The sequence below is a fragment of the Schistocerca serialis genome, chromosome 2 (genome assembly GCF_023864345.2).
Source record: "Schistocerca serialis cubense isolate TAMUIC-IGC-003099 chromosome 2, iqSchSeri2.2, whole genome shotgun sequence".
NCBI classification, from domain to species: domain Eukaryota; kingdom Metazoa; phylum Arthropoda; class Insecta; order Orthoptera; family Acrididae; genus Schistocerca; species Schistocerca serialis.
Window position 1 is genome coordinate 113,970,135 of NC_064639.1, and position 18,333 is coordinate 113,988,467.

The following is an 18,333-nucleotide window of genomic DNA, read 5'->3' on the forward strand; positions in this document are numbered from 1 at the left end:
TATAAGGTGAACATCAACAAAAGCAAAACGAGGATAATGGAATGTAGTCGAATTAAGTCGGTGATGCTGAGGGAATTGGATTTGGAATTGAGACACTTAAAGTAGTAAAGGAGTTTTGCTATTTGGGGAGCAAAATAACTGATGATGGTCGAAGTAGAGAGGATATAAAATGTAGGCTGGCAATGGCAAGGAAAGCGTTTCTGAAGAAGAGAAATTTGTTACCATCGAGTATTGTTTTAAGTGTCAGGAAGTCGTTTCTGAAAGTATTTGTATGGAGTGTAGCCATGTATGGAAGTGAAACATGGACGATAACCAGTTTGGACAAGAAGACAATAGAAGCTTTCGAAATGTGGTGTCACAGAAGAATGCTGAAGATTAGATGGGTAGATCACATAACTAATGAGGAGGTATTGAACAGAATTGGGGAGAAGAGGAGTTTGTGGCACAACTTGACTAGAAGAAGGGATCGGTTGGTAGGACATGTTCTGAGGCATCAAGGGTCACCAATTTAGTACTGGAGGGCAGCGTGGAGGGTAAAAATCGTAGAGTTAGACCAAGAGATGAATACACTAAGCAGATTCAGAAGGATGTAGGTTGCAGTAGATACTGGGAGATGAAGAAGCTTGCACAGGATAGAGTAGCATGGAGAGCTGCATCAAACCAGTCTCAGGACTGAAGACCACAACAACAACAACAACACATATCCTTTGTTAAAGTTGTGTAACTTCGTACCAGGGTATGACTTAAGCTAATGTACTATTGTAATTATATTTAATTATTTTAATTGTATTTGACTGTCAAAACGTCCGCCACCGTTGCTGAGTGGACAGCGCGCGCGCCTGTAATGCCGTGGGGAGGGGGGGGGGGGGGTGTTCGATTCCCGGATGGATTGGAGATCTTCTCCGCTCAAGGCCTGGATGTTTGTGTCGTCTTCATCGTCATCATTTCATCCTGATCGACGCCCAAGTCGCCGAAGTGGCGTCACCTCAAAACACTTGCACCAGGCGATCAGATGTACCCTCCGGGAGGCCCTCACCGCACAACATTTCATTTTCACTGTCAAAATCAACTGTAGCAGAACTTTTCCAGGATTGAAATAGCTGTATGAACACATTCAAAAGTCCAACAAATTAAAAATCTACTGGCTATGACGACAGCATTTTGACAGAGATAGCGATCTGCAGACCAGCGTAGGAAACTGGCAGGAAGCAGACGCGGCTGCTTTCTATCACAAGGGTGTTGGAAAGTTGGTATCATGCTGCGACAGATGTCTAAGTCGGAGTGGCAACTGTGTAGAGAAGTAACTGGAACGTTCGATCGAAAAAGTGGCAATTCTCCGAGTGTTCCCAAGGTGTTCATCTGAGATTTTGGTCATATTTTTGCTCTTTGTTTGCTTCACTGTTGAAAATAACTGTTCACAAACGTACGTGCTTCCAAACTAAACGACATATATATCTCTCCGCTCAGGGACTGGGTGTTCGTGTCGTCTTCATCGGCATGGGCAGGTGTGATTTTCAAAAGCCGAAAAAAGATACATGATAAAATGTTTCTTTTAATTGGATGTCAGACTGCATCTCCATGCATTCCATCTGAGAAACTTCAGGCAACGTGTCTATATTGTTTACGAAAGGTGTCGCATAAATACAAAAATTTTGTGTTTTCAAAAATAGTGAAATCGATTTTGAAATTCTTGCATCATTGGCTGTGTATCTCATCCCCTCTATAGGATTATGTTTGGTCAGCGTGTTGAAATGAAAAAGTTTGCATTTACTTGTCATTGCCATAATTTCACTTTCATTTTAATGCGTCTGTTGTTTGAAACATTGTACTGATAGTACACGAGGTCCAAAAGTAAAGCAACGAACCGCTATTTCCCCGTCTTGTGTCTAATTCACTGTATAATCATACAAACTGTGAAAAGATGTCCGTACAATCGTCTTCTGCCAGGGAACATGGCATTCCGCTCAACGGACAACCATGTCAGCGATGACGTCAGGGCACCTGTCAAACAGGATAGTGTTTGCTGGGTAGTCCCACATCCACAGTCGCTGTGTATACAGCAACCGACAATGCAGAATGGCACAAAGAAGACGCCTACCAGACTCTCTGTGGCGGAGGGACATAAGAAGAATGGAAGCAGGACAGTCGCAAACTGATGAGGCCATATGGCTTAAGAGAATAGTTCCGTTGTTTCTCGGGTGTGTAACAATTTTTAGAGACCGAAACAGTACCCCAAACACCGGGGCAGGACTGACCACGAGTGATACCATAAAGACCGTTATTTGGATGTAAGGACACGATGGTTCCGCCTTAGCACTGCATGGCAACTGGCATCTGACTTCGCAGCGTCCGCTGGACATGTTGTATCGACACAAACGTTACCCAGAAGGTTTGGCAGAGTGGCGTTGATTGTTGGAGACGTGCTGTATATGTACCTCAGATGCGTCTTCACAGAAGGGGACGTCTGGAGTGGAGTCGTCACCATGCCACGTGGGCGGACAAACAGTGACGCAATGCTCTTCTCACAGACGATTGCCGATTTGGTCTGGAGAGTGCAATTGGATCTGGAGGCAACGTGGAACACGATTTCGGGACTCAAACATTATGGAAAGAGAACGATATCGGGGTGGATCCCTAATGTTGTGAGCATTTATTAAGTTGACCACATGAATACCTCTTCATGAAATTGTATGAGTGAATCGGAAGGTTTAGCTGCTGTCAGGTATTGTGACGAGATCTTGGGACCACATGTGCAATTGTTGCGATTTGGTGCGGGCCCAAATTTCGTATTGATAGACGATAATGCTCGACCTCATAGAGAAAGAGCTGTTGATGTTTTCTTGGAAACAGGAGATACTGCACGCATGGCCTGGCCTGGTCGCTATCCCGATTTGAATCCCATAGAACACGTCTGGAGTGCACTAGGAAGACGGGATGCATCACTTCACCACCCACCAGCCACTCTCCAAGACTTGCGCGTAGCTCTGCAGGAAGAATGGGCGTTATTGGCTCAACATGAGACTAATGATACTATTCGCAGCATGCCCCGTCGTCGAAAGGCCTGTATTGCTGCCAGAGGTGGTAACAACCCGTACTGAGCACATTAACCAGTAATCGGGATGTGTGTGCAAGTCCGTTAAGGTGGCAAAAAAAAGTCATTTCTGTCTGCCGTTATGCATATGGTAGTTTTTTACGTTGTGTATTCTTTACATTGTTTCTACTTTACTATCACATTTTTATACTGTTTTGTGACAAAATAAACACAACCTTGCAAAATTTCCGTTTGTTGCTTTAATTTTGGACATCAGTGTAGGTTTCTACTTTGAAAATGATTGTTTTAAGTCACCTAAATGAGTATTCAAATCTACCTTAAAATGCTAAATCTTCCACTCTGTAGGTATCGTCAAGTTGTGGCACAGATGTTGCCTTTGGTACGATGAACGATTTGATTTCATTAATTACGCTATAAAACCTTTTTAACATTTGGTCTCGACTGAGCAACCTTAATCTGTATAATGTACGATATCACCATACTCATCATCTAAACTTCTGAGGAATTCTTGGAACTGACGGTGGTTCAATCCCATAGGAAGCTAATCCGTGGGCTGCGAATGAAGAAACTGAACAAAAGCTCATCTCTTTGTACCAATCACCTGCTACAGTAGAAATTGCACACTAAATGAAGCCCATTATAGCGAAATTCATGTTCAGATGTGGTTCGTACTTGTAGCAGTAGATACGATATCAAATTAAACCTGTCATAACAGAGTTACGGTACTGTTAGATAGCAAACTTTGACGGTAATTGCGATCCACATGAAGATTTCTAACTTCTATCTACTTGGAATGATCAGTAAAACTGTCAAAAAGATTATGAAGGTGGAAGCGGGAAAATACAGGGAGCGAAAGGCTATTTACGATTTGTACAGAAACCAGATGGCAATTATAGAAGTCGAGGGGCACGAAAGGGAAGCAGTAGTTATGAAGGAAGTGAGACAGGGTTGTAACCTACCCACGATGTTGTTCAATCTGTGTAGGGAGCAAGCAGTAAGGGAAACAAAAGAAAAATTTGGAGTAGGTATTAAAATACACGGAGAAGAAATAAAAAGTTTGAGGTTTGCAGGCGACATTGTAATTCTGTCAGAGACAGCAAAAGACTTGGAAAAGAAGTTGAACGAAATGGACTATGGTTGGTTGGTTTTGAGGAAGGAGACCAGACAGCGAGGTCATAGGTCTCATTGGATTGGGGAAGGACGGGGAAGTTTGTCGGCCGTGCCCTTTTAAAGGAACCATCCCGGCATTTGCCTGGAGTGATTTAGGGGAATCACGGAAAACCTAAATCAGGATGGTCGGACGCGGGATTGAACCGTCGTCCTCCCGAATGCGAGTCCAGTGTCTAACCACTGCGCCACCTCGCTCGGTCGAAATGGACTGTGTCTTGAAAGGAGGATATCAGATGAACATCAACAAAAACAAAACAAGAGTAATGGAATGTAAAATGGCTCTGAGCACTATGGGACTCAACATCTTAGGTCATAAGTCCCCTAGAACTTAGAACTACTTAAACCTAACTAACCTAAGGACATCACACACACCCATGCCCGAGGCAGGATTCGAACCTGCGACCGCAGCAGTCCCGCGGTTCCGGACTGCAGCGCCAGAACCGCTAGACCACCGCGGCCGGCAATGAAATGTAGTCGAATTAAAACAAGTGATGCTGAGGGAATTAGATTAGGAATTGAGGCCATTAAAGTAGTAAATGAGTTTTGTTATTTGGGGAGGAGCAGCGCGCTTCGTTACAGGATCATTTAGTAATCGCGAAAGATGACAGATAAACTCCAGTGGAAGACTCTGCAGGAGAGACGCTCAGTAGATCGGTACGGGCTTTTGTTGAAGTTTCGAGAACATACCTTCACCGAGGAGGCAAGCAGTATGTTGCTCCCTCCTACGTATATCTCCCGAAGAGACCGTGAGGATAAAATCAGAGAGATTAGAGCCCATACAGAGGCATACCGACAATCTTTCTTTCCACGAACGATACGAGAGTGGAACAGAAGGGAGAGCCGATAGAGGTACTCAAAGTACCCTCCGCCACACATCGTGAGGTGGCTTGCGGAGTATAGATGTAGATGTAGACCTAACACTATGCGATTTTTTCCTTTGTGGCTTCATCAGGGATCGTGTGTACGTGCCTCCGCTACCAGCAGACCTCCCTGAATTAAGAAACCGGATTGAAGCAGCTGTTGCTACAATCACTGGAGACACGCTTATCAACGTTTGGGAAGAACTCGGCTATAGACTTGATGTGTGCCGTTTGACAAATGGTGCTCACATTAAATATGGTAAAACTGTTTGAGTTGCTCTTTCATTTGACATATCATTTATGACTGTAAGTTTAATACAATAAATATTATAGGGCATTAAAAACCCCGATATTCATTTATAAACACCCTGTATATATTTTATCGTGATAGATGCTCACTTGTTGGGCCGCATTGATAGTTGCTTTGGTTGGGCACCTCTATTGTAACACAGGGTGGTAATTATTCATATGTATGGAGTGACACTTGTACGGTACCCTGGGTGTTGTGCTCGCAGGCATGGTGGTGAACGGGTTCGTGAACGTGGTGATCACGACGATCGAGCGGCGCTTCGGGCTGCGGTCGTCGCAGTCGGGTCTGGTGGCGGGCGGCTACGACATCGCGTCGTTCGCCTGCCTCGTGCCCGTCACCTACCTGGGGGGCCGCGCCGGCGCCTCCAAGCCGCGCTGGCTCGGCGCCGGGGTGGCGCTCATGGGCCTCGGCTCGCTGCTCTTCGCCGCGCCCCACTTCGCCGTCGGCCCCTACCGAGGCGCCGCCCACCTCGCAGACACCTGCGCGCCCCACAACGCCACCGACGCTCTGGTGAGTACAAGGGAAAGGGCAGCGGAACACATGTGTTCATCAAGTAAAGCGAATATTTTCCAAAAAAAAAGTAGCCTGGATCTATAAACTGAAATTTGTACCATCGCCGGGATTCGAACCCGAGTTTCCTGATTCTTACAAGGGAACCTCCCCATCGCACCCCCCTCAGATTTAGTTATAAATTGGCACAGTGGATAGGTTCAAATGGCTCTGAGCACTATGCGACTTAACTTCTGAGGTCATCAGTTGCCTAGAACTTAGAACTAATTAAACCTAACTAGCGGTCGCTCGGTTCCAGACTGTAGCGCCTAGAACCGCACGGCCACTCCGGCCGGCACAGTGGATAGGCCTTGAAAAACTGAACACAGATCAATCTAAAAAACAGGAAGAAGTTGTGTGGAACTACGAAAAAAAAAAGCAAAATATACATACTGAGTAGTCCATGCGCAAGATAGGAAACATCGTTGATAATGTGAGCTCAAGAGCGCTGTGGTCCCGTGGTTAGAGTGAGCAGCTGCGGAACGAGAGGTCCTTGGTTCAATTCTTCCTTCGATGAAAAAATTATTTTCTTTATTTTCGCAAAGTTATGATCTGTCCGTTCGTTCATTGACGTCTCTGTTCACTGTAATAAGTTTAGTGTCTGTGTTTTGCGACCGCACCGCAAAACCGTGCGATTAGTAGACGAATGGACGTGCCTCTGCAATGGGAACCGAAAACATTTGATCGCAAGGTCTTAGGTCAACCGGTTTCTCCACAGGAAAACACGTCTGATATATTCTATGGTCCAAATGGCTCTGAGCACTATGGGACTTAACTACTGAGGTCATCAGTCCCCTAGAACTTAGAACTACTTAAACCTAACTAAGCTAAGGACATCACACACATCCATGCCCGAGGCAGGATTCGAACCAGCGACCGTAGCGGTCACGCGGTTCCAAACTGAAGCGCTTAGAACCGCACGGCCACACTGGCCGGCGATATATTCTATACGACACTGGTGACGGCATGTGCGTCACATGACAGGAATATGTTGTCGACCCACCTAAGTTGTACTCTTGGCGAATGGGTAAAAAGGTTCTTCTACCTTGCCCGATTTAGGGTTTCTTGTGGATGTGATAATCACTCGAAAAAAAGTGATGAAAACATAGGAGTTTGTCACATAAACTGCAACAAATGAATGCAACAGTTTCACAGTCGCACGTTTCCCTGTGCTATGTCAAGACATATGTTTTTAACGTTTTCAAATTTTTCCGTGTGTAGACCGTCAAATCCTGCATATGTCCAAGCAAATCTGAAAATGTCCTGGAATTTTTAAACTTTTCACTGAAGGGAAGACTTGAACCTAGGACCTCTCGTTCCACAGCTGCTCACGCTAACCATGGGACCACAGCACCCCTAAGTTCATCCTATCCTTGATGTTACCTATCTTGCGCATGGACTACTGTGTTTGTATATATTGCTTACATTTATTTCGTAGTTCCACACAACTTCTTCCTGTTATCTCGATTGATCTGTGTTCAGTTTTTCAAGGCTTATCCACGGTGCCAACTTATAACTAAATCTGAGGGGGGTGCGATTGGGAGGTTCCCTTGTTAGGCAGATTCGCTATCCGCTGCGGCACACTGGCACTACGGCGACTGCGCCTGCACTGAATACCCCAATACGTCTCCCTAGCCGATACAATTTACAATTCACGCTTCAGCCCATTCTGCCCATTGCTACTCCTCTTCTACACTACACTGAAGCGCCAAAGAAACTGGTATAGGCATGCGCAACAAATACTAAGATATGTAAGAATACGGCGCTGCGGTCGGCGACGCCTATACAGGGTGGTCCATTGATAGTGACCGGGCAAAATATCTCACGAAATAAGCATCAAACGAAAAAACTACGAAGTACGAAACTCCTCTAGCTTGAAGGGGGGAACCAGATGGCGCTATGGTTGGCCCGCTAGATGGCGCTGCCATAGGTCAAACGGATATCAACTGCGTTTTTTTTTTAAATATTAACCCCCATTTTTGTTACATATTCGTGTAGTACGTAATGAAATATGAATGTTTTAGTTGGACCACTTTTTTCGCTTTGTGATATATGGCGCTGTAATAGCCACAAATATATGGCTCACAATTTTAGACGAACAGTTGGTAACAGGTAGGTTAGCTTTTATCGCCGCGAACTATGCGATAGTGATTTCAGTACTGCAACAGACAGATGACCGCCGTTCTCTCGAATACATCACACATCACGAGGTGGTGATTAGGACATGAGTTTAAATTTAAGACCATAAAGCGCGTCGTCTGCCGCACTTCATTCATTGGTCACTTAAAATCAGCTGTGGACAGAATACCTTCAATTTCCGTCCGTCATACCTCGCGGCGGCAACTCAGTCGTTAGTCATTAACAGCATTTGCGAAGTGATCCACCATGTTTATGTGTTGCCACTAACCAACCGGTAGCCGGGAGCCGATGTGGGAACACTGTACCGGCAAGTGATAGATGTCAGCTGCCAAATGATTTTAATCGGAGTGTAGATTGAAGTTCTAAATGACGAAAAATTCTCTGTAAAACTATCAAAATTTATATATATATATATATATATATATATATATATATATATATATATATATATATATATATATATTCAAAACTGAAAAGTAATGCAAAGATTCGACAGATAAATTACGAATAAGAAATATATATACGTGAGTGTCGAATACTTTAAGAGGTGGCAGTACTCATTGAAACAAGAAAAATAAGTCCAAAACATATTGGTCCGGAAATGCGTACTTTCTGAGATGAGTAGAGTAAACATCGGCCTGGAAATGCATGTTTTCTACGATAAAGACGTGTTTACAGGAGGTGTTCAACGTGGCGTCCATTCAGAAGAATGCACCCCTCTGCCCACCGGGCGTAAGTAATGGATCACCCTTCTAAGTATACCCGGTTATTGTTGTACCTGATGCCACGCATTGAAGACGGGACTCTGTACTGTCCGCACTTCGTTGTTTGGTGTGGCGTTCACCAATTACGTCAAGTTTCCCCATAACCAGAACTTTTGGGGATTGAGGTCTGAAGAACGAGCAGGCTTAGGTGAGTCGTCGTCCCCCCCCCCCTCCCCCGTCCCCCCCGCCCCCCTCCCCCGACCCATCCAGCGGTCCAGAAATTTTTGCGTCAGATGTTCGCGCACATTGCGACGAAAGTGTGCTGGTGCGCCGTCATGCATGGAGCACATTTTTATTTGTTGGTGCAGTGACACAGCCTCCAGCAAGGTGGGCAATACATTAATGAGAAAGTTCAGATAATGCGCCTCACTTAACCTTCTTGGCAGCACGTATGGCTCTATTAATCTCTCGCCAAGTACGCCTGCCCATACGTTGACTGAGAATCGGTGCTGATGCCGTCTTTCCTGAATTGCTCGGGTATTTACATCTACCCATACATGCTGGTTATGGAAATCCACAACACCATCTCTTGTGAATCCTGCCTCACCGGTACAAGTGAAAAGTGGATCTGCGGCACAGTTCTGCAACAGCCATTGACAGAACCACAAGCTACATCTACGTGATTACTCTGCTATTCACAATAAAGTGCCTGGCAGAGGGCTCAATGAACCACCTTCGAGCTGTCTCTCTACCGTTCCACTCTCGAACGGCACGCGGGAAAAACGAGCACTTAAATTTTTCTGTGCGAGCCCTGAGTTCTTTTATTTTATCGTGATGATCATTTCTCCTATGTAGGTGCGTGCCAACAGAATGTTTTCGCAATGGGAGGTGAAAACTGGTGATTGAAATTTCATGAGAAGATCCCGTCGCAACATAAAACTCCTTTGTTTTAATAATTGCCACTCCAATTCACGTCTCATGTCTGTGACACTACCTCCCCTATTCCGCGATAATGCAAAACGAGCTGCCCTTCTTTGTACTTTTTCGATATCATCCGTCAGTCACACTTGATACAGATCCCACACCGCACAGGAATACTCCAGAATATGGCGGACCTGTCGCACCTTCTAAGTGTTCTGCCAATGAATCGCAGTCTTTCGTTTGCTCTACTCACAATATTATATATGGTCGTTCCAATTTAGGTAATTTGTAATTGTAATCCCTAACTCTGGTACCGCGCGCCGCGGTATTTGAATCCCTGCCAGACGTCATGGACGTCGAAGACCCCTAGACCTCTCCACCATCGCGCCGTAAGCTGTGGCGGCGGTTAGAGTGAGGGCGCCACAGTGGAACATGTGGTTCCAGCAGCCAATGGCGGCGCCCCCGATAGAGCATTTAAGCGCCTGCCTCTCGCTCAGCCAGTCCCGCCTGGATATCTGCCCCCCCCCCCCCCCCAATTCTATAAGTCCCTCCAGATCCTTGAGCACCATGCACTCCGTCTCGCCTTCCGTATACGCCTCTCGTCCCCCACGCGGATCCTCTATGACCTCATTCCTTTCCCCCATCTGCTCCTATTCCTCGAACATATTCAGATCCTCTACACCTCCTGCCGCCTTGATCCCCTCACCCCCTGGTTGCTCCTCTCCTCTCCCATCCCTGCCCCCTGCCACGTCTTCACTGTTGTGTCCCCCCTACCCTCCATCTCTACACCCTACATCTCCTTTCCCAAGGTGGCTTCCATCAACTCCCCCTCCCAGATGATGCCCTCTCTCCCTCCATTTATCCCTCCTATCAACTATGATCCTCACTCCCCCTCCTTTCCTCTGTCCTTTTCCCAGGCTCCCTCTCCCCCCTTCCATCCTCTTTTTTCCCCACCTCCCCTCTCTCTGCCTCCTCCTCTCCCCCGAGTCCTTTTGCATTTTCCTCCTCTGCCTTTTCCCATTCCCTCTCGCATCTGCCCTGCCCCCCCCTTTATGAGTCCTCTCCCTCCTTGGTTCCCCCCCCCCCTTATCGTTTTTTCCTCTCCTCCTTCCTTGTTTTTCCCCCTCCTCCAAGTCCCCCCCCCCCCCATCTGCTTTGGCTCGGGAGTGTCATATTTGTGCCGCCATTTTCGTGCAGAGTTTAACAGTGAGTTTTTACAGTGAGTGTTCCGTGTTGTGTCTTTTGGGGAGTGTAGCGAACAGCCATCATACTGTCGCTGGGTGTGATTTTTTATCTCTTGCGAACAGAAACCAGACTGTCGCCATGTTTTTTAATTGTGTGTCTACTATGTTGCTTGTCTGATTCCTGTGTATTTTATCAAGATTGCAAACCCCCTTCTGCTTTCTGTTTTAACTTTCCGCATTTTTTCCGCCATTTTACACTTTAAGTCACCGTTTTATCGCCTGTTTTTCTTGTTTCTTTCTTCTTCCTTTTTTTACAAAAAGTCAGTAGGCTGTAGAGCAGCGTACTAAGCTGCTGCCAGCCCGCCCCCTTCGGGGGGAATTGAAAATCAATAAAAAAAAAAAGCTCAGCCAGCGAGTCTAATGAGTCTAATCGTTGCATGAGTCTCGACACATCGCCTCGACAACATACAGCGTGTTTATCGTTCTTTGTTTTCATTACTAGTGGACGTCTTGGATTCGTTTAGCTGTGTCTGTCACTCCGTTGCTTCTTGCGTGTTGTCGTCGTAAGGTCTCTCTCCATCGTCCGTCGTTGTTTCGTGTCCGTCCTTTTTGTTTGTTCGCGGGCCGCTCTCTGTTTGGTCCCGGCGCGCTTTCTCGGCCACCCCGCGACCGTTCCAGTCACGGTCACAACAGGTTACAACACTAACCGTCTGCCGTGATGACCCTGTGGCCTTAGGGCTTGAACGCGCTATAGATGGTAGGAGTACTGCAATTTTCATGAATTAACCGCAGACAAAAGAGTGAGACACGTCTTCTGCCGCTGTTAATTGACGCACACTGGTCCCAGGAGTTTTTTTCTACTGAACGTAGCACACGCTTCTCCATGTCAGGATTACGGACTGTGCGGGGCCTTCCACTGTCAGTCTTCCGAGGCTCAAGACTACCCGTGTCCCTCAGGCGCTGGAAAAGTCTGCCAAACAGCTTATCAGAGGCCACTCTGCGCTGTGGATATTTTTCAGCGCAGGGGCTCGCAGGCTACGCCCATTTGCTAAATAATAGCCGAATATCGCATACGCCATTTCACTTGTCGAGTAGTAAGTACGCTCCCACTGCTGACAAGTGGAGGGAGAGTGGAATTTGTACGTAGAAACAGCGCAATAACAATAAACACGTAAGTGAATCCGCGTTTGGAAGAAGGTATAACACCATGATACGTACCCTGAGTTGACAGTACTGTACAATAGGGCACACAAACACGACAAAAACTAACGTAGCATACAACACGACTCGAACCAAACAACTGACTGTAGACTACGTAATACAATTCCACCAGCCGAAACGCGTTTCCATTGTGTTGGGGTTGACCTCCTCGGACGATTTCCAACGTCTGCTAGTGAGAACAGATGGATTATTGTTTGCACTGATTCGCTGACGCGCTATGCCATTACAAAAGCCGTGAAAACAGCTGAAGCATTCGAGGTAGCCAAATTCATCGTAGAAGTCATTGTATTAAAACACGGTATCCCAAGGTCGTTAAGTACGGATCGAGGGAAAGTTTTTCAATCGAATCTTGTGACAGAGACAAACCGTCGGTGTAACATTACTCATCACATGACGACTGCCTACGATCCGCAAACTAATGGGCTTACTGAACGTCTTAATAAGACTTTGACCGACATCCAATCAATGTTCGCCAATGTTGAGCAGAGCAACTGGGATCAGGTGCTACCTTTCGTGACGTTTGCATACAACACCGCCAAACAAGATACCACAAAATTTACGCCATTTTTCCTGGTGTATGGGCGTGAGGTGACGACGACGATGGACACTGTGTTCCCGTTACATCCTGATGACGTGGATGGCGACTACATCGGCCAGGTGTTAACCAGAGCTGAGGAAGATCGGAGTTAGCTCGACTCCGCACGCTGGAGGGCCAAGAAAACGATCGACAAAGGTATGACGAGAGCCACCGCCCTGTTGTCTACCAGCCTGGTGACCTCGTCTGGATCTTCACTCCTGTTCGGAACGTTGGTCTCTCTGAGAAGCTCCTCAGGCACTACTTTGGACCTTATAAGTTCGTAAGACAGATGTCTGATGTTACTTATGAAGATGAAGATTTCGACCCCGACACAAGACGACGAAATGTCAGAGATACGGTCCACGTCCTTCGAATGAAGCCCTATAAGGATCCTGAAACCCAGGGTAAACCCGAAGCTCCAGCGACGGGCAACAAGAGGAAAGGTACCAGAGAACGTAGCGGCAAGGGAAGTTCTAAGGAAGATCACCGCCAGGGCGAACATCAGTCATCGGGAGTCGGAGTATGCAGGACCGAAGACTCGTTCCCGGACTAGGAGGACGTAACACCGAGACGCTGTTCTCTTAAGAAGGGAGCAATGTCGCAGAAGAAGCCAAGTACCACCGTCGCCGAAGTGTAGTGGTTATGATACTAGATTGTTGCATGGTGGGTCGTGAGTTGAAAACTCATCCGAACTGAAACATTTTAATTTCTGTATTCGGTTCGAATACATTCTAGAAGTATCCACAAATGGCAAGAATCATTGTACTGGAATGTTCTGTAGCTGTATATATACCGTGTGTGTTCTGGCCGGAGGCAGTGCCCTCCGCGGTCTTGTATGTGCAAGTGCTGAATAAAACTTCGTTAAGTGAAGTTAGTGTTCGTCAAAAAATGGCTCAAATTGCTCTGAGCACTATGGGACTTAACTTCTGAGGTCATCAGCCCCCTATAACTTAGAACTACTTAAACCTACAATGAGATTTTCACTCTGCAGCGGAGTATGCGCTGATATGAAACTTCCTGGCAGATTAAAACTGTGTGCCCGACCGAGACTCGAACTCAGGACCTTTGCCTTTCGCGGGCAAGTGCTCTACCATCTGAGCTACCGAAGCACGACTCACGCACGGTACTCACAGCTTTACTTCTGCCAGTACCTCGTCTCCTACCTTCCAAACTTTACAGAAACTCTCCTGCGAACCTTGCAGAAGTAGCACTCCTGAAAGAAAGGATACTGCGGAGACATGGCTTAGCCACAGCCTGGGGGATGTTTCCAGAATGAGATTTTCACTCTGCAGCGGAGTGTGCGCTGATATGAAACTTCCTGGCAGATTGAAACTGTGTGCCCGACCGAGACTCGAACTCGGGACCTTTGCCTTTCGCGGTCAAGTGCAGGAGAGCTTCTGTAAAGTTTGGAAGGTAGGAGACGAGGTACTGGCAGAAGTGAAGCTGTGAGTACCGGGCGTGAGTCGTGCTTCGGTAGGTCAGATGGTAGAGCACTTGCCCGCGAAAGGCAAAGGTCCCGAGTTCGAGTCTCGGTCGGGCACACAGTTTTAATCTGCCAGGAAGTTACTTAAACCTAATTAATCTAAGGACATCACACACAGCGATGCCCGAAGTAGTAGTCGAACCTGTGATCGCAGCGGTCGCGCGGTTCGAGACTGTAGCGCCAACAACCGCTCGGTCACCCCGGCCGGCAGTGTTCGTCATTCATCTAGTTACACCTTCCTCTACGTGACATTATGTACTGTAAGGAAGACATCATAATACTCTGCCGACCCATTTGACGGAGCGCCAGTGTAACGACTGTGCTAATATCACCAACCAAGTGTCGCGCAGCCCTTCCTATAAACACGTTTATCTCGGAAATCATGCGTTTCTGGAGCCATGTTTATTGGACTTAAGTTACATGTTTCGATGAGGACTACCACCTCTCTAAGTTTTAGAAGCTTTTTTTTTATTTTTTAATAGGTTTGGATATTAGGTTCGTGTATCGTGTTCTACAATACTGTTTGACAGAGGCAGTTACATTCGAGTGGACACCGTATGTTTGGCTGGCGTGGCGCTTTCTCTCGCTATTCTAGAAACAGCGCAGAGTGTGTGTGTGTGCGATACGGGACGTGCTGTTCGCTTGCAGGGCTCTTGCCGCGAGCAGTCCGCGGAGTCGGAGCACCTGTCGTCGTACGTGTGGCTGTTCCTGCTGGGCCAGCTGCTGCACGGGGCCGGCGCCTCGCCGCTCTACACGCTCGGCGTCACCTTCATCGACGAGAACGTCTCCAAGAAGATGTCCTCCGTCTACCTGGGTGAGTCACTGCCTCCTATAGCACTAGGAAAATACGTCATCGGTACACATGCTCGTCTGCACACTCTGGTACGCAGTGACGTTTGCGGCAGGTACAAACATCCCCCTTCCTTAACCAGGTCGCCTGTGCGGTGGCCCTTGACCGGCAGGTGGAGGTAACCCTTCGAGTCTTACTTGTTAGTGATGGAAGAAATTTCGGATAAACCAGAATGTTTGGGATCTCCTATGCGCTTCCGCTAATGTCTTCATCAGAATCCCTAAAACACCGCACAAAGATTTCAGAATGGCGGACATGATGTCATCCGTTGCCGTGGCGAAAGTATGAACATATATATGTTTCGGGATCTTGAAACTAAGTTTTGGATCTAACAGGATGATTGCAAGAAAAATGGGATAACAATGAAATGAATACCCTTAGCTACATATAGGCGTTGTTATAAGTCAACGGGGACAGTTGAAAATGTGTACCCCGATCGGGACTCGAACCCGTGATCTCCTGCTTACATGGCAGACGCTCTATCCATCCGAGCCACCGAGGACACAGAGGATAGTGCGACTGCAGGGACTTATCCCTGGCTCGCCTCCCGTGAGACCCACATTCTGAACTTATTGTCCTGCTCTATATTCATAGTGCCTCTGCCCATTATACTCATTACTCGCGGCTTTACTGCCGATTCCCGTAAGAGTTCGGGCGCTGTTTGTGCATCTGCACAGAAGAAGATGATCAAATGGCCGGTGAGCCTTATATATATATATATATATATATATATATATATATATATATATATATATATATATAATGAAAAATGGGAGTTTTGGGTAGGGAAAAAACTAAAATTTAAAATAGCAACCACAAAATAACGCAAATACTAAAATATACTAAAGAAAACAAGCTGAAAGAAACGTGATGTAATGGCTGATATCAAAGAAGAAACGAAAAAGAGAAAGAACACATACATGCAATTACCGTGAACCAGCTATAACGTATCGGAAACATCACGTGACTTATACAGCTTAACTGAAAAGCCCGATATCCATTCACATAGCCAAAATACAGGGTGTTTCAAAAATGACCGGTATATTTGAAACGGCAATAAAAACTAAACGAGCAGCGATAGAAATACACCGTTTGTTGCAATATGCTTGGGACAACAGTACATTTTCAGGCGGACAAACTTTCGAAATTACAGTAGTTACAATTTTCAACAACAGATGGCGCTGCAAGTGATGTGAAAGATATAGAAGACAACGCAGTCTGTGGGTGCGCCATTCTGTACGTCGTCTTTCTGCTGTAAGCGTGTGCTGTTCACAACGTGCAAGTGTGCTGTGGACAACATGGTTTATTCCTTAGAACAGAGGATTTTTCTGGTGTTGGAATTCCACCGTCTAGAACACAGTGTTGTTGCAACAAGACGAAGTTTTCAACGGAGGTTTAATGTAACCAAAGGACCGAAAAGCGATACAATAAAGGACCTGTTTGAAAAATTTCAACGGACTGGGAACGTGACGGATGAACGTGCTGGAAAGGTAGGGCGACCGCGTACGGCAACCACAGAGGGCAACGCGCAGCTAGTGCAGCAGGTGATCCAACAGCGGCCTCGGGTTTCCGCTCGCCGTGTTGCAGCTGCGGTCCAAATGACGCCAACTTCCACGTATCGTCTCATGCGCCAGAGTTTACACCTCTAGCCATACAAAATTCAAACGCGGCAACCCCTCAGCGCCGCTACCATTGCTGCACGAGAGACATTCGCTAACGATATAGTGCACAGGATTGATGACGGCGATATGCATGTGGGCAGCATTTGGTTTACTGACGAAGCTTATTTTTACCTGGACGGCTTCGTCAATAAACAGAACTGGCGCATATGGGGAACCGAAAAGCCCCATGTTGCAGTCCCATCGTCCCTGCACCCTCAAAAAGTACTGGTCTGGGCCGCCATTTCTTCCAAAGGAATCATTGGCCCATTTTTCAGATCCGAAACGATTACTGCATCTCGCTATCTGGACATTCTTCGTGAATTTGTGGCGGTACAAACTGCCTTAGACGACACTGCAAACACCTCGTGGTTTATGCAAGATGGTGCCCGGCCACATCGCACGGCCGACGTCTTTAATTTCCTGAATGAATATTTCGATGATCGTGTGATTGCTTTGGGTTATCCGAAACATACAGGAGGCGGCGTGGATTGGCCTCCCTATTCGCCAGACATGAACCCCTGTGACATCTTTCTGTGGGGACACTTGAAAGACCAGGTGTACCGCCAGAATCCAGAAACAATTGAGCAGCTGAAGCAGTACATCTCATCTGCATGTGAAGCCATTCCGCCAGACACGTTGTCAAAGGTTTTGGGTAATTTCATTCAGAGACTACGCCATATTATTGCTACGCATGGTGGATATGTGGAAAATATCGTACTATAGAGTTTCCCAGACCGCAGCGCCATCTGTTGTTGACAATTGTAACTACTGTAATTTCGAAAGTTTGTCTGCCTGAAAATGTACTGTTGTCCCAAGCATATTGCAACAAACGGTGTATTTCTATCGCTGCTCGTTTAGTTTGTATTGCCATTTCAAATATACCGGTCATTTTTGAAACACCCTGTATGTACCAATGGCAGCAATTACGGAAGTGTTATATCAAAAATATCACTTGATCTACCTAGATCAACCTTAACAGCACGTTACCAACACAGTGATCCACAAGTCGATAACAATAAAGAAAACAAAAAAAACAATACCAATATATAAAGCCAAAAAACGATACTAACACAAAGCGTGACAACAGAAACAAATCATACGATGGAATCAAGCAAATAAATAATGGAACTTCCTGAAGTAAAGCTGTGGGAGCGTGAGTCGTGCTTGGGTAGCTTAGATGGTAGAGCACTTGCCTGCGAAAAGCAAAGGTCCCGAGTTCGAGTTTCTGTCTGGCACACAGTTTTAATCTGCCAGGAAGTTTCATATCAGCGCACACTCCGCTGCAGAGTGAAAATCTCATTCTGAAATAAATAATGTGTTAACATCACTGTAGCACATAAAGAGAGCCTCGATTTCTCAAAGCAAGTACCGCACAGGACAAGAACCTTATTATCGATACGGAGATGAGCTCGTTAAGAGTTTCCAATTTCACATAAATTGTTGTCACTGTTTTCTTTTATTATTAAGACGAACAAAGATAACGTTTAAGTTGTGACGTCACCCGTCACATCATCACTACTTCACGGCTCAACTTGCCGAGACCCAGGAGAAAGACAGGCCGGGGCGCATACGTCACAGCACGTGACGCAGCAGCCGTCCCCGGTGGGAAGCGAGTATCTACGTCAGTTCAAAAATGGCTCTGAGCACTATGG

The 18,333-nt window shown here is 46.4% G+C and overlaps 1 protein-coding gene across 2 annotated transcripts in view; it reads left to right on the plus strand.

Annotated features, from left to right (window-relative positions):
- LOC126456793 (solute carrier organic anion transporter family member 4A1) overlaps positions 1-18,333 on the plus strand; it is a 552,827-nt gene that overhangs the window by 222,631 nt on the left and 311,863 nt on the right. For both annotated transcript variants that reach the window (XM_050092582.1, XM_050092583.1), the window contains exons 2-3: positions 5,598-5,902; positions 14,819-14,984. In XM_050092582.1, the coding sequence (XP_049948539.1) occupies positions 5,598-5,902; positions 14,819-14,984 (471 nt within the window). The remainder of the gene's footprint in view (positions 1-5,597; positions 5,903-14,818; positions 14,985-18,333) is intronic.